The sequence below is a fragment of the Scophthalmus maximus genome, chromosome 8 (assembly GCF_022379125.1).
Source record: "Scophthalmus maximus strain ysfricsl-2021 chromosome 8, ASM2237912v1, whole genome shotgun sequence".
NCBI classification, from domain to species: Eukaryota; Metazoa; Chordata; class Actinopteri; order Pleuronectiformes; family Scophthalmidae; genus Scophthalmus; species Scophthalmus maximus.
The window spans coordinates 108,546-128,505 of record NC_061522.1 but is presented as its reverse complement, the minus strand read 5'-3'; the positions used below and the strand labels follow the sequence as shown (position 1 = coordinate 128,505).

The 19,960-nt window shown below is 50.2% G+C and overlaps 2 protein-coding genes across 6 annotated transcripts; one reads left to right on the top strand and one right to left on the bottom strand.

The window, feature by feature from the left end:
• The first annotated feature begins 3,929 nt into the window (after window positions 1-3,929).
• On the top strand, window positions 3,930-12,525 carry aftpha (aftiphilin a). 4 transcript variants are annotated; one of them, XM_035636282.2, is made up of 10 exons: window positions 3,930-4,112; window positions 5,810-7,335; window positions 8,890-9,077; window positions 9,316-9,445; window positions 9,730-9,786; window positions 10,104-10,223; window positions 10,316-10,379; window positions 10,880-10,960; window positions 11,417-11,540; window positions 11,628-12,525. In XM_035636282.2, exons 2-10 carry the CDS (start codon window positions 5,845-5,847, stop codon window positions 11,764-11,766), a joined length of 2,394 nt encoding a protein of 797 aa, XP_035492175.2. In that variant the 5' UTR covers window positions 3,930-4,112; window positions 5,810-5,844; the 3' UTR covers window positions 11,767-12,525. The 4 variants fall into 4 exon arrangements, with proteins under 4 accessions (XP_035492175.2, XP_035492176.2, XP_035492179.2 ...); XM_035636283.2 differs by having other exon boundaries at window positions 3,931-4,112; window positions 10,319-10,379; XM_035636286.2 differs by lacking the exon at window positions 10,880-10,960 and having other exon boundaries at window positions 3,931-4,112; window positions 10,319-10,379.
• A 140-nt stretch (window positions 12,526-12,665) lies between these two features.
• LOC118312032 (wiskott-Aldrich syndrome protein family member 3-like) lies at window positions 12,666-19,889 on the bottom strand. 2 transcript variants are annotated; one of them, XM_035636294.2, is made up of 11 exons: window positions 19,518-19,889; window positions 17,967-18,106; window positions 17,131-17,265; window positions 16,285-16,438; window positions 15,147-15,264; window positions 14,682-14,726; window positions 14,475-14,599; window positions 14,112-14,378; window positions 13,886-14,019; window positions 13,610-13,807; window positions 12,666-13,407 (listed from the first exon to the last, which is right to left on the bottom strand). In XM_035636294.2, the coding sequence occupies exons 2-11, from the start codon at window positions 18,097-18,099 to the stop codon at window positions 13,244-13,246; spliced, it is 1,473 nt and encodes a 490-aa protein (XP_035492187.2). In that variant the 5' UTR covers window positions 18,100-18,106; window positions 19,518-19,889; the 3' UTR covers window positions 12,666-13,243. The 2 variants fall into 2 exon arrangements, with proteins under 2 accessions (XP_035492187.2, XP_035492188.2); XM_035636295.2 differs by lacking the exon at window positions 17,967-18,106.
• Window positions 19,890-19,960: the final 71 nt, after the last annotated feature.

Below are 19,960 nucleotides of genomic sequence, written 5' to 3'. Positions count from 1 at the left end.
TCGGGACGATGTGGAGACAAGAAACACTGATGCTCCTCCTCCTCCTCCTCTGATCCTCCTCCTCTGATCCTCCTCCTCCTCCTCTGATCCTCCTCCTCTGATCCTCCTCCTCCTCCTCTGCTCCTCCTCCTCCTCCTATGCTCTTCCTCCTCTCCTCCTCCTCCTATGCTCTTCCTCCTCTCCTCCTCCTCCTCTGCTCCTTCTCTCCTATGCTCCTCTGCTCCTCCTCCTCTCCTCCTCTCCTCCTCTCCTCCTCCTCCTCCTCTCCTCCTCTCCTCCTCTGCTCCTCCTCCTCTCCTCCTCCTCCTCTCCTCCTCTCCTCCTCTCCTCCTCCTCCTCTTCTCTTCCTCCTCCTCTGCTCCTCCTCCTCCTCTCCTCCTCTCCTCCTCCTCCTCTCCTCCTCTGCTCCTCTGCTCCTCCTCCTCCTCCTTCTCTCCCCCTCTCCTCCTCTGCTCCTCTCCTCCTCCTCCTCCTCCTCCTCTCCTCCTTTCCTCCTCTGCTCCTCCTACTCCTCTCCTCCTCCTCCTCCTCCTCCTCTGCTCCTCTGCTCCTCCTCCTCCTCCTTCTCTCCCCCTCTCCTCCTCTGCTCCTCTCCTCCTCCTCCTCCTCCTCCTCTCCTCCTTTCCTCCTCTGCTCCTCCTCCTCCTCTCCTCCTCCTCCTCCTCCTCCTCCCCCCCTCCTCCTTTCCTCCTCTGCTCCTCCTCCTCCTCTCCTCCTCCTCCTCTCCTCCTCTCCTCCTCTGCTCCTCCTCCTCTCCTCCTCCCCCCCTCCTCCTCTCCTCCTCTGCTCCTCCTCCTCCTCCTTCTCTCCCCCTCTCCTCCTCTCCTCCTCTCCTCCTCCTCCTCCTCCCCCCCTCCTCCTTTCCTCCTCTGCTCCTCCTCCTCCTCTCCTCCTCTCCTCCTCTCCTCCTCTCCTCCTCTCCTCCTCCTCCTCTCCTCCTCTCCTCCTCTGCTCCTCCTCCTCCTCCTATGCTCCTCCTCCTCTCCTCCTCCTCCTCTACTCCTCTCCTCCTCTGCTCCTCCTCCTCTCCTCCTCTCCTCCTCTGCTCCTCCTCCTCCTCCTTCTCTCCCCCTCTCCTCCTCTGCTCCTCTCCTCCTCCTCCTCCTCCCCCCCTCCTCCTTTCCTCCTCTGCTCCTCCTCCTCCTCTCCTCCTCCTCCTCTCCTCCTCTCCTCCTCTGCTCCTCCTCCTCCTCCTCCTCTCCTCCTCTCCTCCTCTGCTCCTCTCCTCCTCCGAGTGTTAACACTTTAACCTCTGAGCTGCAGCTCAGTGTCAGTGTCGCATTCACTCTGGTCTCTTTTCTTATTTCTCTCTATCCAGTGACTGAGTTTGTCACTATGTGATAGACAATAACGTTTTTTGAATTGAATTGAAATGTGACTGATGTACTTGTTTTGCTTGAAAGACACAGGAAAACATTTTGTTCCCTTGTGCCCTCGTTCGTCCCGGTGACCTTGTTGACCTTGGCCCCTAGTTTCTGTCTTGATTTTGGATGTTAATGCATCTTCATCACACTATTCCTAATAAAACCCCAGTGACATCATCACACGAGCTGCGGACGTTTGAGTTTCCTAAATGTTTAGAGTCAGAACAAACTTTAAAAGATGGACTTTTAGTTCAGAATGAACCTCCAAGCTCCAGAAGACACAGACACAGACACGGACAAGGAGACCGACCTTCTTCACCTTGACATGAATCACAGTCGAACCTTTTTAATGATCAAAGCTTTTGTGTCTGACAGATTCACAACAAGACAACAACGTCCCATCACAGCAGCATCACTCACATCGTCCATAGCTGATCTCCTGAAAACATCTCTGAGCAGGTGCTCACCTCTGGTCCTGACGCCGCAGGAAAAGAAGAAGAAGAAGAGAGCGTGTTGAGGGAGAAGAAGAAGAAGAACAGAGCGTGTTGAGGGAGAAGAAGAAGAAGAAGAGAGCATGTTGAGGAGGGAGAGCTGTGTCTGATAACAGCTCTAAATTTAACAGAAACACACTTTGTTCTAAACATGGCAGCTGCTTATCGTCCTCTCCCTGCAGGCCATGGCCATACAAGGGCCTGCGGGGCCCCGGGCCCTCCAGCAGCTCTTTGTGGGGGAAGATAACGTCTGTCCACCCCCCCTCACTTGACGTCTGAACAGTGTGATTTTCCACTGAGAGAAGGTGTCGTCCAGACACTGGGCTAGGTGGTACAGTGGTACAGTGGTCAGGTGGTACAGTGGTTAGGTGGTACAGTGGTCAGGTGGCACAGTGGAACAGTGGTCAGGTGTTACAGTGGTCAGAGGGTGTAGTGGTCAGGTGGCACAGTGGTCAGCTGGTCAGGTGGTCAGGTGTTACAGTGGTCAGAGGGTGTAGTGGTCAGGTTGCACAGTGGTTAGGTGGTACAGTGGTCAGGTGGCACAGCGGTCAGGTGGTCAGGTGGCACAGTGGTCAGAGGGTGTAGTGGTCAGGTGTTACAGTGGTCAGGTGGTCAGGAAGCACAGTGGTCAGCTGGTCAGGTGGTCAGGTGTTACAGTGGTCAGAGGGTGTAGTGGTCAGGTTGCACAGTGGTTAGGTGGTACAGTGGTCAGGTGGCACAGCGGTCAGGTGGTCAGGTGGCACAGTGGTCAGAGGGTGTAGTGGTCAGGTGGCACAGTGGTCAGGTGGTCAGGAAGCACAGTGGTCAGCTGGTCAGGTGGTCAGGTGTTACAGTGGTCAGAGGGTGTAGTGGTCAGGTGGTACAGTGGTTAGGTGGTCAGGTGGTAAAGTGGTTAGGTGGTTAGGTGGTACAGTGGTACAGTGGTCAGGTGGTACAGTGGTTAGGTGATACAGTGGTTAGGTGGTACAGTGGTACAGTGGTCAGGTGGTCAGGTGTTACAGTGGTCAGGTGGTGTAGTGGTCAGGTGGTCAAGTGGTCAGGTGTTACAGTTGTGAGGGGATACAGTGGTCAGGTGGTCAGGTGGTCAGGTGGTACAGTGGTACAGTGGTCAGGTGGTCAGGTGTTACAGTGGTCAGGTGGTGTAGTGGTCAGGTGGTCAAGTGGTCAGGTGTTACAGTTGTGAGGGGATACAGTGGTCAGGTGGTCAGGTGGTCAGGTGGTACAGTGGTCGGGTGGTACAGTGGTGAAGTGGTCAGGCGTTCCAGTGGTCAGGTGGTACAGTGGTCAGATGGTCAGGTGTTACAGTGTTACAGTGGTCAGGTGTTACAGTGGTCGCCTCACAGCAAGAAGGTTCCTGGTTTGGACCAAAAACAACCAGGGCCTTTCTGTGGGGAGATTTCATGTTCTGCCCAGGTTCTCACACACACACACACACACACACACACACACACACCTTAGGTGTGAGGTGACAGAGTTTATCTCTGATTATCACCACTCACATTCCTCCAGTGTTTTTATTTTTACCGTGTGTGTGTGTGTGCGTGTGTGCGTGACATAGTGACTAGCATGTGTCGCACTGTTCACACAGTTTCATTCACATCAGTCTCAGTTAATTGTTTTATACAAAAATTTGAAGATATTTCAATCGTTTACTTGAGCTGAATTTGTGACAGTGTCTTCTTCTTCTTATGATTATTAAAATGATTACTATCATAAACTCAGCAGGAGAAGAGTGTTATATTTACTACTAATATTTCTCCGTCTCCGTTTATTTTAATATTAGTTTACCTTATGTTACTACATTTTTTCACATATTTAAAATTATTTTACTGATAATGTCCGTCTGTTTAAAGTCTCTATATTTCTTATGATATTTTACTAATGATGTTTTATCAGTTGTCCTGATGTATTTTTTCATTTGATATTTTATAACTAATTTCCAGATGTTTGATTTTTTTTGAGGTATCACATGCTTCTTCGTGTGAGATGAAATATCGCATTCTTCTTCGTGTGTGAGGAGATATCGCATTCTTCTTCGTGTGTGAGGAGCCGCTCCGGAGCCGAAACCTCCACCGCGGTGCATTCTGGGTGACTGAGGCAGAGCAGCAGCAGCAGCCGGTTGAGTCAACCTTCACTCCTGCTTCTCTTCCGGCCATTCTGCCCCGGTCCTGCCCCGGTCCCCGGGCAGCCGGCTCCAGCTGACAACCTGCGGACACTGTTGTTGAACCGAGCCATGGACAGCGGACGACGTCTCAGCGTGAGTCCAACTGTTAGATTCGGTGACGGAGTCACCAGCTGTCAAACCGGACAGTGAGCTGAAGCTAGCTGAAGCTAAAGCTAAGCTAGGCACTTGTTGTCGGTGTGGGTTAGCTGCACTGTTAGCTGCGCTGCTGCTTGTCACTCACTTGTATCTGACGTGTTAAAGTGTTGTTGAGTCTCTTCGTGTCTGAGCCGAACACGTGACCGCGTGTTGTTGAAGTTTAACGGGAACACAACGAGATGTTACCTGCTAAACATCACAGCAACACGGTCAGTTCCGCGTTTACACACAGGCTAACATAGCTAAGCTAAGGTAGCTACCTGTACCGCTCCTCCCAGAGAAGAGTCGGGGCCTTGTAGTTTAATTAGTCCCAGGCCTCATCAACCCCACCTGCCTGTTGTCCGGTCCACATCACGACTTTACCCGGAGAACTGCAGCTGTAGCCGGTCTGTTAGCCTGCTAATCTACATGCGGATCTATATGCTAACCGTGTTAGCTACGTCAGACAGGTGAGGACACCAACAGAGCGTCAGAGGCGGAAATGTAAGAGTTTGTGTTGAAGCTGTTGTAAATCAACAGTTTGTCATCGTGGCCTGTTCACACTCTGTGTGTGTGTGTGTGTGTGTGTGTGTGTGTGTGTGTGTGTGTGTGTGTGTGTGTGTGTGTGTGTGTGACAGAGAGAGAGAGAGATTTTGATTTTTAAAACACAATGTTTATTAAGATTTACCAGAGAGCATCACGGTCCACTACAAATGAAATGAAGAAAAAAAACACAACAAAATAACTGAAAAAACAGAATAAATCAGGTCATAAAAACACAGTGAAAGATGAATCTCCCTCCTTCACTGAACACAGACGTGGTGAAACACCACTGGTTTAAAAAAAGCTGGTCTGTCTCTGACCCACGTCTCTTCTTCATGTGTTCTGTCTCTGACCTCACGTCTCTTCTTCATGTGTTCTGTCTCTGACCTCACGTCTCTTCTTCATGTGTTCTGTCTCTGACCCACGTCTCTTCTTCATGTGTTCTGTCTCTGACCTCACGTCTCTTCTTCATGTGTTCTGTCTCTGACCTCACGTCTCTTCTTCATGTGTTCTGTCTCTGACCTCACGTCTCTTCTTCATGTGTTCTGTCTCTGACCTCACGTCTCTTCTTCATGTGTTCTGTCTCTGACCTCACGTCTCTTCTTCATGTGTTCTGTCTCTGACCTCACGTCTCTTCTTCATGTGTTCTGTCTCTGACCCACGTCTCTTCTTCATGTGTTCTGTCTCTGACCCACGTCTCTTCTTCATGTGTTCTGTCTCTGACCTCACGTCTCTTCTTCATGTGTTCTGTCTCTGACCTCACGTCTCTTCTTCATGTGTTCTGTCTCTGACCTCACGTCTCTTCTTCATGTGTTCTGTCTCTGACCCACGTCTCTTCTTCATGTGTTCTGTCTCTGACCCACGTCTCTTCTTCATGTGTTCTGTCTCTGACCCACGTCTCTTCTTCATGTGTTCTGTCTCTGACCTCACGTCTCTTCTTCATGTGTTCTGTCTCTGACCTCACGTCTCTTCTTCATGTGTTCTGTCTCTGACCCACGTCTCTTCTTCATGTGTTCTGTCTCTGACCTCACGTCTCTTCTTCATGTGTTCTGTCTCTGACCCACGTCTCTTCTTCATGCGATCTGTCTCTGATCGTCTTCTCTCTGTCTCAGGTGTAGCAGGAGGATCAGTCTGACGCCAGAGAATCATGGAGCCAGATGTGATCCGCATGTTCTCCTCGTCACCGCCGCCGATGGAGGACGGCACAGAGGAAGAGGACGACGAGTTCGGAGACTTCGGCACCTTCTCTAATATCCCAAACAGCGTCAGCTTCACGGAGTTCGACACGCCGATCGGTTTTAACCAGAACCAAGCGTTGACCGCCACCTCGCCACCCGAGCTCCTTGGCAGCAAAGGGCTGATCGGCCTCAGCTCGTCTAATGGCGCCCGTGGCTCCAACAAGGCGAATGGCGTTGTGCCGGCGAGCCACATGGGCGGCAGTCCCTCAGAAAGAACTGAGATAAAAAAGATCAATTCCCACTCCCAGGAGTTAACAGTGAGCGACACCGCCGGCGGCGATCCCGCCGAGTGTAACGGCGGAGGCACTGAGGTGCTGACCAACGGGTTTGTGACCTCTGACCTTCAGGGAAGCCCATCCTCGCTGAACTCTGTCCACTTTGAGGACACCGGCAGCATCTCCGTCTGCAGCCCGGTCGGCGATTTTGCAGACTTTACTGCTTTTTCCGAAGTGGACGGAGGCCTCGGCCAGACGGCAGACGAGGACCTGGAAGGTCCCACGGAGCACAGCTGGGCGGTAGAGGCGTCCCAACACGACCAGCACTGTCCTGCAGAGCAGGGAACTACTGTCAGGGACTTGAACAGAACTGGACCCGACAGTTCTGACTCCATATCTGCTCCCTCTGAGGCCCGAGACGGGTCCGACCGGGGCCCGAGCTCCGACGACGACTCTCAAAGGGACGTAGTTTTAGCTCCGGAGCACTCAGCCTCGGAGGCGGTTTGCGCTCACAGAGCTCTGGTTCTGAACAGGGACGACGCGGACAACGGATCCAGAGTGACTATGGGCTGCAGTGAAAATGACCTTTCACAGGACGAGAAGGGCTCCGGGACAGAGACAGAGACGTCTTTTGGCCGGCCTCTGTCGACGGACACCCTGGAGGAATACGGTTACACGAGCACCACTGGCTCGGTGCCCTCACCGCCCCTCCAGGGGGAGCCATCCACGCCCGCCGACCACAGCCAGCTGGCAGAGGACGGGGACTTCGGGGACTTTGGAGACAGTCAGGGCTTTGTGGACTTTGACCAGCAGGATCAGAACCGGCAGCACGACTCTGATCCCGCACAGGAAGTGACAAACACAGAGGAGGAAGAAGATGACTTTGGTGACTTCAACTCCCCCAGAGTCGTCAGCGGTGGGGAAGAGGCGCAGGACGGACGAGAGTTCTCCGACTTCCCCGTCAGCAACAGTTTCGGGAACTTCAGCTCGGCAGCTGAGGGCGGAGAGGACGCCGGGTGGAGCGCCTTCGGGGAGCAGGCGGAAGAGGAGGAGGAGGAGTCGTGGGCGGCGTTCAGCTCGGAGCAGAACGTCGCTCCTCCTGCAGAGAGCAGAGAGGAGGAGGAAGTGGAAGAGTGGCATGAAAGTGAAGCTCCGCCAGGCAGCGAGGAAACAGATGGACAGTCGGTGAGAACCAATCGTCTTCATCAGATTCAGATCTGCAAAATTCCGTCGCTCAAATACAAAGTGAATCAACAAAAAACATCAACACTTGTTCCACAAGCAGCGTCTCTGTTCCTCTGATGATCCTTACAACTAAAATAATAATAATAATAATAATAATGAAGAAGAGTTCAACTAACCAACTAACATATGTAAGGAATTTCAGGTTTCAGGAGGTTTGCAGAAATATAAGTCGAAGCAGCCGATGAGCAGTTTCAGTGGGAGACGTTTATTTTGAGATGTGGTTCATAGCACAAAACAAAGACGATTCAAAGTGCATATGGGTGAACAGTTCTTTTGTACTCACTATCTACGAAACAGGCAGCGTGGGATGTCACATGCTTGATTGTCCACACGTACACATCTGCGTCATCATACTAGATATCTTGACATGACATTGGTCATCTATGTCCTTACATTCGATAACTTCCACAAGATACTAGTCACAGCATGACATCGGCGTCAACATGATTATGTTTAGCACCAACAAGATATTGTTCACATCGCTTACTCTCAGGACACATTCTGCTTCTACATATCCCCCCGTGCCCTTAATCATCATTACAAATACAAATACCTACACAATCATGCATTACTCTTTAAAAATGTAAATACCTGAAAATCATTCTGATATTACTATAATGATACTGATCAACAATGAAACATTTTCAATGCCTTCAACATTATAAAGATCCCCGCAGACTCAAAACATATGAAAACGAAAATTTCCTCATGGCCCGTGTAGAGCGACCACCGTCTTGGCATGAATTGAATCTGCCTTACAATATGAATGAACAATGGACAAAAAATTAAAATATCAAAATCAAGATGAAATACAACAGTGTAATTCTAACATAAAATGCATATAATACTTGTGTGATCAATCAGCGTACACAAAATATGAAAAAATTGTTTGAACTCAAAACTACCTAAAACATATCTTATTTAAAAACGAACTTATTTGTAACATGGACAGACAGATTGCCCTACATTGTAACGTGATTTTTGGTGATTATTAGAACGAGTCCTCTGTCATGCTCCACCCGTTAAAACATATGCATGTGTCATTTTGTTGTTCTGTTTAAACAACGTTCTCCTCGTACTTTAATCCCACATTCATCAGTTTTGACAGATACCACTAGCTTTCACTTCCTGTTTCCTTTGCTGAGTCACAATGTTTATTAAACAGAGAGATAATGAAATGTGACGACACACGCATGCTGGGACCAGCAGGACGACGCCTTCTGTCCAACTTTGGTATGGTTACGCCACTCGACTTGAGTTTTATGGAGTGTGGGCAGAGCCTAACGGAACAGGGTCAGAACCTAATCTGTGTGGGCAGAGCCTCTGACTCCTATTGACAGTTTGATCTTTGGTTCAAACGGCAAACAACAGAACATTGGAAATTTAACTCGAGGAGCAACTCTCATCTAGAGACAGTTCTGACCCTGTTGTGTCAGAGAACAGGGTCAGAACCTTCTCTCTCAAGTTCTGAGTGTTGTTGTTTGTTCTCCTCAGGCGTCTCTGTCCAGTCGCCTGCTGAAGCTGTTTCACAGCAGCTTCCCTCAGAGCGCCGCCGGTGCCACCCTGGTGGACGAGGAGGTGATGTCACTGAGGATTCTGCTGGAGCCTGCAGAGGACGAAAGTCCTGGAGCCGGGGACAGGAGGAGGTCGCCAGGCAACCGGAAGAGGTCGCTGGACAATGGGTGAGGGTCACAGTTCAAACATGACGACGACGACGACAAATCGTGTCAGTTCTGTTTCTTCTTCTTGTTCTTCGTCTCATTCTTCATCTCATTCTTCGTCTTCTTCGTTGTCTCTCTCAAATGTTAAATTACATTCAATTCATATCAATCATGTTCATATTATCATGAAACATAACCGTCTAATTTGTGTGGATGAATATGTCAAGCTCTCTTCCTCTCGTCTCATTGGTTCCCTCAGGTGTGTGCGTGGCGGCGTGTGGACGCAGCTCCAGGACGTCCACGAGGCGCTCGGCCTCCGGTACCAGTGGGGCGGCTCGCACTGCAACAAGGTTCTGCTCTGCTGCCTGGGCATCGACACCCGGAACATCGTGAGTCCTTCACCTGGAAACAGGCTTAAATATTGATTATTGATTGATATTGACTCTTGTGAACGACTTGATCCAGAACCCGGATCCTGATCCAGAACTCGGATCTTATTGAGCTCCACATATTGATCAGATTATTTCTATCTGATATATCGTGAATAATTCTTCCCTCTTAAATCAGAAACGACCCCAAAACCCAGCTGGTCGAGCTCTGATGATTATTGTTATTTCTGATCTGATTATGTAAATGTAATGAGGTCACCTGTGACCCCTGTTTCTGTGTGCAGCTGTTCACAGGACAGAAGAAGCAGCCGGTCATCGTGCCGATGTACGCCGCCAGCCTGGTGAGTCTCCGCCTCCTCACACGCCCCCTGTGATGTCACTGTAACGTCAGTGGTTCATCAGCAGGTCAAAGTATCAGAGTCAGGTTTTATAAAGTGACGCTGAGACGGACGACAACAACGGCCGTCTCTGACTCCGCCCCTCTGCACGTCTCTGACACTGCCCCTCTGTGCGTCTCTGACCCCACCCCTCCGTGCGTGTCTGACACCGCCCCTCCGTGCGTCTCTGACTCCGCCCCTCCGTGCGTCTCTGACTCCGCCCCTCCGTGCGTCTCTGACTCCGCCCCTCTGTGCGTCTCTGACTCCACCCCTCTGTGCAGGGGATGCTGGAACCCACCAAAGAGCCCGTGAAGCCCGTCTCTGCTGCCGAGATGATCGCGTCGATTGCTCAGGCGCCGGCGGCTCTGGAGAAACGCTCGTGTTCCTCGGACTCCGTGCAGGTGACTGTGACTCTGACCTGTCAATCATAGGTCCTGGTGTGACCAGCAGGGGGCGTCATGACAACCTGTGTCTCACATCCTCTTTCTTCCAGCAGGAGGCGCTCCCGCCCGTCCAGTTCGACTGGAGCAGCAGTGGCCTTACCAACCCGCTGGACGGTAGGTGATGACATCACCATCACGAGACAAGTCTGAACTTCTGCTGCATGAAAACTTCACTTTTCTGATCTCTCTCTGTCTGACTGTCTCTCTGTCTGTCTGTTTCTGTCTCTGTCTGTCTGTCCATCTGCCTGTCTGTCGCTCTGTCTCTGTCTGTCTGTCTCTGTATGTCTGTCTGTCTGTCTGTCTGTCCATCTCCCTGTCTGTTGCTCTGTCTCTCTGTCTGTCTGTTTCTGTCTCTGTCTGTCTGTGTGTCTTTCCATCTGCCTGTCTGTCACTCTTGTCTCTCTGTCTGTCTCTGTCTGTCCATCTGTCTGTCCATCTGCCTGTCTGTCGCTCTGTCTCTCTGTCTGTCTGTCTCTCTCTCTCTCTCTCTCTCTCTCCGTCTGTCTGTCTCTCTCTCTGTCTCTCTCTTTTTTCTCTGTCTGTCTCTCTCTCTGTCTCTCTCTTTTTTCTCCTTCTCTCTCTCTCTGTGTGTTAACCTCACTCGCCCTCTACAGGCTCTTCTCTATTAAACCTGGATTTCTTTGGTCCTGTTGACGATTCGAGCTCCAACAGCTCGACATCAACATCCATCCCAGGTGATTCTTCCTCCTCTTCTTCTTCTTCCTCCTCTTCTTCTTCTTCCTCCTCTTCTTCCTCCTCCTCTTCTTCTTCTTCCTCCTCCTCCTCCTCCTCCTCCTCCTCTTCGTCCTCTTCCTCTTCTTCTTCCTCCTCCTCCTCCTCCTCCTCCCTATTCTTCTTCCTCCTCCTCCTCCTACTCTTCCGCTTCCTTTTCCTCCACCTGGTATTAATTTAAGTTGTGTGATAAGAACCAATCAGATGTCTGCGTCGTCGTCCAGACAACCCAGAGTTTCTCTGATTCAGAGGCTGGAAAACTCTGCCAGGCCTCACCATAGCAACAGTGATGAGATTAAAAAGTAAAAGGTGTAAGTGTGGGCGGAGCCTCAGATCAGACCTCGTGACAAAAAACACGGGCAGGTGACGTCATCGGTGTGACTGTCAACACGGTATCCACACGTTTCTCCTTGTTTCAGGCGTCGACCCCGAACTGTTCGAGCTGACGACGGCCAAGATGGACGCTGGCGGCTCCGGCAGCCGCGTCGCCGACGCCTTCGCCCGCCTCATGTCCACCATGGAGAAGACCAGCACCTCCACCAGGTCAGAGGTCGTGACCTCATGTCATTGGTCATTGGTGATGTCACAGGTGATGTCACGGGTGTAACCTGGTCTCTTCCTGTTTGACAGGAAGCCGAGGAAAGACGAGAACCTGAGCGAGGAGGCGTCCAGGGTCATCTCCCGTCTGCCCGACCTCTCCTTCATGCAGGCCAAGGTTCTGATGTTCCCCGCCACGCTGACGCCGCTCCAGTCCCAAGCTCGCCCCTGACCCCGCCCCCACGGCCCCACCCTCGGATTCAGTCCATTTTATACAACAGTTTTTGTTTTTTAATTAATTGATTTATTTTATTTGTCATGTTGAGTTTTTTCACATGTAGAAGAATCATCGTTGTGTAAATAATCAGGGATTCAATGTTGCTTTTAGTTTTTTAGATTCTGATTTTACGTCTGTGAAGGAAACTTTGGGTCAAACTGAAGAAAAGATCAAAACATTTATAAACATATGAAATCTATATCTATATTTATGGACTTGACACCACACTGCCTGTTTTTACTTCTTCATTTAACCCTCAGTGTCTACCTGTCTCTGTCTCTCTCTGTACCTGTCTGTCTGTCTGTCTGTCTATCTATCTGTCTCTCTCTGTCTCTCTCTCTATAGTCATCTTTTCATTGCTGTAGATTCGGAGCTGATCTCCGTCGTCCTGTGGAGTTTTTACTTTGTGTCTGTTTTCTGTTGGGGGGTGAACTGGTGAACTGGGGCGTTGAGATGAAACCACTGAGACTGGAGTCTCATCAGAACCAGAAGGGAAGTTAAGGGACCAATCGGTGCGTCGCGTCGTCAAAGGATGCACTCTAATTCCTGTCGCTCATGTTTTGTTGTTGGATGATTTTGCACATTGTACAGAAGAAGTTCACTGTACAGTCACAGAGGTCAGAAGGTCGTGCATGTCCAGCTTCTCTTCAGACTCCGAGTGTGTACATTTGACTTTTAGTGTAAACGACAAATAAAAATAATTTAAGAGAAAAAGTGACGAGTCTGCTCATTTCTTCTCGTGTGTGACGTCAGTGTTTTTCTGCAACTTTAAAATGTTAAAATCAAATCTCAGTAAAGTTTCATTAATGGATTTAAATCCAGTCATCACTGTAAATAAACGTTACACACACGTCAAAGTTTCATTCATTTGTTATTTTTTCCACCAACATGCAAATCACAAATCACAGATCAATAAATCTCCACAACCAATCACAGAGGGTACAGGACAGGGAGTACATGCCCCCTCATTACATGTTGACAGGTCATTGTTTACATCATCAGTGTCAGCGATGACATCATCAGACAGGAAATACTGATGAATTGAATGCACGTGCACTCTAGTTAAAATAGCAACCAACAAATCCTATGCTGAAACTTGCTGTCGAACAAAAACACGTGGATGAAGAAAGGAAAACAATAAGTCACATGACACAAAAAAATGACCACAGGTCAGAAAGGAAGTCGAAACATATTTTATCCATGAAGAAGAAGAGTGAGTGCCAGCTGTTCTTCTTTTTAATCATAAAACACCAAATATTTACTGTCATTATTATTTTTACCACTTGAACACGATAATGTACATTGGTGCGGACTGATGGCGGCGCCCCCTGCAGGCCACAGGGTTCATCACCAACCTGTTAGTCCTGAGGGGGTCGCTACAGGAGAGCAGATCATAACTGATGATGATTATATTATAAACTCCTCCCCCTCCTCAGTCGGACCACTCCTGGTCCTCGGGTTCAGACTCCTCCTCTGATTCACTGTACTCCACGGCGATGCGCCGCGACAGAATGGTGGCGACATCATTTCCTGTTGGCTCTCGTTTCTTGGCCTCCTCCTGCTCACGCTGCTCCTGAACCTTCCTCAGCTGGATCCCTGTGAACCGGGACAGAGCAGAACCTCAACCACCAATCAGACGACAGGACACAATGAGTTCTGATGACCTCACAGACACATAATGACAGCGACTGTCGTTATGTCTAACATCCTAACCAGTTAGTGGCTAACCATTAGCCACTAACTGGTTCTGTCATACATTTAGCTAACACCGTGCGCCGCTAACAGTAAGCTAGCTGACCTCTGCGTATGGCAGCCAGCAGGTCGCTGCGGGCGTCGTTTATCGGCACGTTGGGTCTGCCAGGAGGCTTCCTGCCATCCGTCACCGGGGGCAACGGGGGCGCCACAGAGGCCGAGGGCGGGGCCTGGCATCCGGGGCGGGAGGGGGAGGGTACGTAGTCGGCTAGGGGAAGGGGGGGAGGGGAGGGGCTGTAGACACCTGGAGACACAATGGGACACGTTTTCATTTATTAATGTTTTCATCAGGATCCTACATGAAAACCGAAGTGTCCATCACCTGGGTTGCCAGGAGCGACTGCAGGATGCAGTGGGGTTGCCATGGCAGCAGTGTGGGTGGAGGTGAATCCCATCTGTCCCACTGATGGCACGAGAGGGGGGGGCGGGGGAGGGGCCGGAGGGATCTGATGGTCACTGTGGAGAGACGCAGGTCAAAGGTCGGGGATGATGAGACATACCACAGGACACCTCAGAGTGTGTGTGTGTGTGTGTGTGTGTGTGTGTACTTGGCCTCCTTGGCGACATTGGTCCGTGCTCCGTTCTGATTGGTCGAGCCAGCGAGTGGCAGTGGGCGGTGCTGATGCAGCTGGTTGCGGCCCAGAGAGTGCTGGCGGGGGGTTGCTGCGGCAACAGGAGCGACCACAGCGTTGGGTCGGAGAGCTCGGTCCAGCGACTGAGTCTGACCGCCTGTCACCGCTGTCACGTGATCCTTCCCATCATGCCCCTGGGCGTCATGTGGGTAGTGGCTGGCGGGGAAGGAGGGGTCGTCTGACCTGAGGGTGGGGACTGAACCTTTATCACGTGAATACATGAATCACTTCCTCCTCTTCCTCTGGGGCTGGAACAGGAAGTGGTCATGTGGCGTTTACCTGTCAGGTGACTCTGAGCCGTCGGAGGTGTGGTAAGGGGACGGTGTCACTCGAGCGTCTGGGCGGAGCTCCTTGTCGAAGGCCATCAGGTTCCACTCCTGCCGCCGATTACGAGCTTTACGAACCTTCATAGGAAGAAGAACAAACACTGATGATGACTTTCAAAATAAATCACACAAAGATAAAAAGAGCAAATATAAATCTCACCTTCTTCACTTCACGTCCAGAAGACTCGTCCACATGTTTCTGCTCCTGCAGAGAGACAGGTGGTCAGACAGACAGGTAGACAGACAGAGACAGACAGACAGACAGACAGACAGAGAGAGAGACAGAGACAGACAGACAGGTAGAAAGACAGACAGACAGATAGAAAGACACACAGACAGACAGACAGGTAGAGAGACAGACAGGTAAAGAGATAGAGAGACAGACAGACAGACAGGTAAAGAGAGAGAGAGACAGACAGACAGACAGACAGACAGACAGATAGACAGATAGAGAGGCGGACAGACAGACAGACAGACAGGTATAGAGACAGACAGGTAAAGAGATAGAGAGACAGACAGACAGACAGAGAGGTATAGAGACAAACGGGTAAAGAGATAGAGAGACAGACAGACAGAAAGACAGACAGATACAAAGACAGACAGACAGGTAGAGAGAGAGATGAACCTTCTGTCGTCTCTTCTCTTTACGTTTGTTCTCCGTCGCCTGAAGCATCTTTTCTTTCCACAGGTTGAAGAAGTAACAAGAGTCAGTGTAGAACTTCAGAGCATCTTTTTTATCGTCCCTGCACACACACATAAACACATACACACACACACATACACACACATACACACACACATACAGATACACACACACACACACACACACATACACGTACACACACACACACACACACACACACACATAAACACATACACAGACACAGACACACACACACACACACATACACATACACACACACACACACACACACACACACACAAAGTCACATATTGTTGTGAACCTGAACTTTACTAGTTTCATCGTGAGACACAAGAATGAACCGAACTGATGTGTTGAAGTCAATTGGCCATCTTGGTTGTTTGAAACCTGAAGTAACCATATCTGGCAAAGGGGGTGTGGCCTAACTGAGAGCTCCAGAACCTTTTAGGGGGTTAGGATGTTTAGGGGGAGTGGTTTAATCTGACCTGTAGGGGGTCAGGATGTTGAGGGGGAGTGGTTTAATCTGACCTGTAGGGGGACAGGATGTTGAGGGGGGGGGGGGGTGGTTTAATCTGACCTGTAGGGGGTCAAGATGTTGAGGGGGAGTGGTTTAATCTGACCTGTAGGGGGACAGGATGTTGAGGGGGGGGGGGTGGTTTAATCTGACCTGTAGGGGGTCAGGATGTTGAGGGGGAGTGGTTTAATCTGACCTGTAGGGGGACAGGATGTTGAGGGGGGGGTGGTTTAATCTGACCTGTAGGGGGTCAGGATGTTGAGGGGGAGTGGTTTAATCTGACCTGTAGGGGGACAGGATGTTGAGGGGAAGTGGTTTAATCTGACCTGTGGGGGCACAGTATGTTGAGGGGAGGTGGTTTAATCTGACCTGTAGGGGGACAGTATGTTGAGGGGGAGTGGTTTAATCTGACCTGTGGGGGCACAGTATGTTGAGGGGAGGTGGTTTAATCTGACCTGTAGGGGGGCAGGATGTTGAGGGGGGGTGGTTTAATCTGACCTGTAGGGGTACAGGATGTTGAGGGGGGGGTGGTTTAATCTGACCTGTAGGGGGGCAGGATGTTGAGGGGGGGTGGTTTAATCTGACCTGTAGGGGGACAGGATGTTGAGGGGAGGTGGTTTGTCACAGTGTTGGAACATCTCCAGCACCGGGTTAAGGATTGAGCTCCGGGACACCACCTGTTGGTCCTGGATGGTACAGCTCCTGAAAGCCTTCCTCATGTTGATGTCCTGCAGAGAAACTACAAACACACATAATCACATGTTACAGTGTTCTACATGGTTCTACAGGGGTCTACGTGGTTCTATTTTGAGATTGCTTTTAGCATGAGAAGTGCTCTATAAATGAAATCTATTATTATTATTATTACTTGGTCTACATGGTTGTACAAGGGTCTACATGGGTCTACATGGGTCTAAAGGGTTATATAGGGGTCTACAGGGTTCTCCATTGGTCTACAGGATTATAAAGGGGTCTACATAGTTCGATATGGTCTCCAGGGGTCTACATGGTTATACTATGAATTAAATTTATTATTATTATTATTATCATTACTACATGGGTCTACATAGTTCTACATGGGTTTACATGGGTCTAAATGGTTATACATGGGTCTACATGCTTATATAGGGGTCTACAGGGTTCTACAGGGGTCTACATGGTTATACATGGGTCTACATGGATCTACATGGTTATACATGGGTCTACATGGGTCTACATGGGTCTACATGGTTATACATGGGTCTACATGGATCTACATGGTTATACATGGGTCTACATGGTTATACATGGGTCTACATGGATCTACATGGTTATACATGGGTCTACATGGTTCCACATGTGTCTTTATGGGTCTACATGGGTCTACAGGGGTCTGGGTCACATGGTGACTGGTGAGAAGTGAGCTGACCCTGAAGATGACATATGATTCACCTTCCTCCACAGTGGAGTCCAGCTGTGTGACCTTCACTGACAGCAGGTCCACTCGCTCCTGCAGGTTGGTCATCCTCAGGTAGAAGCTGTTGGCCTCCACGAACAGCTCGCTGAAGATGTCCTCCGCATGACGACCTGCTTGCCAACAACACACAGCAACCACCACGTCAACCACAACATTTGAAAAAACATGTTAACACAACACGTGAACACAACACGTGAACACAACACGTGAACCACAACACGTGAACCACACCACGTGAACCAAAACACGTTAACTCAACACGTGAACACAACACGTGAACACAACATGTGAACACAACACGTGAACACAACACGTGAACCACAAAATGTGAACCAAAACACGTTAACACAACACGTTAACACAACACATTAACTACACCGTGCTAACCACAACACGTGAACACAACACGTGAACCACAACACGTGAACCACACCACGTGAACCAAAACACGTTAACACAACACATGAACACAACACGTGAACACAACACGTGAACCATAACACGTTAACACAACACGTTAACACAACACATTATCTACACCGCGCTAAACACAACAGGTGAACACAACACGTGAACCAAAACAAGTTAACCACAACACGTGAACACGTGAACCACAACACGTTGCCCACAACATGTGAACACAACACGTGAACAGCTCGCTGAAGATGTCCTCCGCATGATGTCCTGCTCGCCAACAACACACAGCAACCACCGCGTTTACCACAACATGTGAACCACAACACGTGAGCCACAACACATTAACACAACACGTGAACCACAACACGCTAACACAACACGTGAACACACTCACTGAGTCCTCCGAGCTGTTTGATGACGGCAGCCAAGGTGCTGTTGGTGACACACTCCAGCTCACTGGCGACCCCGTCAGGCAGAGTCCCGCGACACAGGTATCTGGGATCAATGACGCGCTTGACCAGCGGCATGGTCGACCTGGAGACCGAGAACCAGAAGAACTGCATTAAACAATCCAGATTATTAAATAATCCGAATTATTAAATAATGCAAATTATTAAAAAATCTGGATTGTCATAAGGTAGTTTGATTGAGATGATACACAAACGTGATGATTCATCAAGAGGGTAGTGTGTGTGTGTGTGTGTGTGTGTGTGTGTGTGTGTCTGGTGCAGTCTCAGAGGGCTTTGATATGGTAACACAGTCAGACTTTTACATCCCGCTCTGGTGTCCCCATCAGAACAATGTCCAACATCACATTATGTAACTTTTCTATAAACCAGACGTCACTGATACGGTAATCAGGTGGATCCTGGTGGATCCTGGTGGATCTTGGTGGGTCCTGGTGGGTCCTGGTGGATCCTGGTGGTCACTGGTGGGTCCTGGTTAGTCCTGATGGGTCCAGGTGGGTCCTGGTGGATCCTTGTGGTTCCTGGTGGGTCCTGGTGGGTCCTGGTGGATTCTTGTGTTCACTGGTGGGTCCTGGTGGGTCCTGGTGGATCCTGCTGGATGCTGGTGGGTCCTGGTTGATCCTGGTGGTCACTGGTGGGTCCTGGTGGATCCGTGTGGTCACTGGTGGGTCCTGGTGGGTCCTGATGGGTCCTGGTGGGTCCTGGTGGGTCCTGATGGGTCCTGGTGGACACTAGTGGGTTCTGGTGGGTCCTGGTGGGTCCTGATGGGTCCTGGTGGATCCTGGACCCAAAATGAACCTCCACACTGTCTCTGCCTGAACTACATTTTGTGTTTTACAATTGTTGATGTTTTATTGATGCTTTATTTTTGTTTGTTTTATTGTTGTACTTGGTGTAAGGTGCCATGAAAAGATCCATTAAATAAAATGTATTATTGTTATTATTGCTATAACTGGTGGGTCCAGGTGTCCACGCCCCTAGGCTCCACACATACACACACTCACACACACACACACGAACACACCAGCAACTGTTCCCTGAGGTATCAAACCACTGCTGTTGTCATGGTAACCTCGGTAACACACGACCCGTGCAGACAAACAGAACTGTCACATTCACACATTTCATGACGTCAGTGATACAGGCTCCGCCCACACACAGGTAATAAGGTGATATCATAGGTCATGTGACATGACCACACACACACACACCCACACACACTTCATTTTGCCATGCAGTCTCTGCACAGTGTGATGGAAGGATGTGCGCGCGTATGTGTGTGCACGCGCATTCAAGCCTGTTAATTCCCCTCGCTGATACTGAATCAGAAAATCCGTCGATCTGCCTGTCAGGGTCTGTTAGGTATGATGACGTCATCACGGAGACCGTCACGGCCTCTGGTCGATCACAGCGTTCATCTGTCAATAAGACGCCGATTCTTAATCGATAAGAAGTAAAAACGGATCGATTGGACTCACTGCAGGCTCCGGTGTCCGGTGCGTTGAGGATCCTCCGTCACAGAGACGAGGGAGGCGGACTCATCCTCCGACTGACACCGGGACAGATGCAGAGACACGGAGGAGGAGGAGGAGGAGGAAGAGGAGGAGGAAGAGGAGGAGGAGGAGGAGGAGGAGGAAGAAGAAGAGGAGGAGGAAGAGGAGGAGGAGGAGGAGGAGGAGGAGGAGGAAGAAGAATAAGAAGAGGAGGAGGAAGAGGAAGAGGAGGAGGAGGAGGAAGAAGAGGAGGAGGAGAGAGCCGGTCTCCCTCTGCGCCTGTCGGCTCCTCGGGTCCTCGGGTCTTCGGTTCTTCGGCTCCTCGGCTCCTCGGGTCCTCGGCTCCTCGGGTCTTCGGCTCCTCGGGTCCTCGGGTCCTCGGCTCCTCGGGTCTTCGTCTCCTCGGGTCCTCGGCTCCTCGGCTCCTC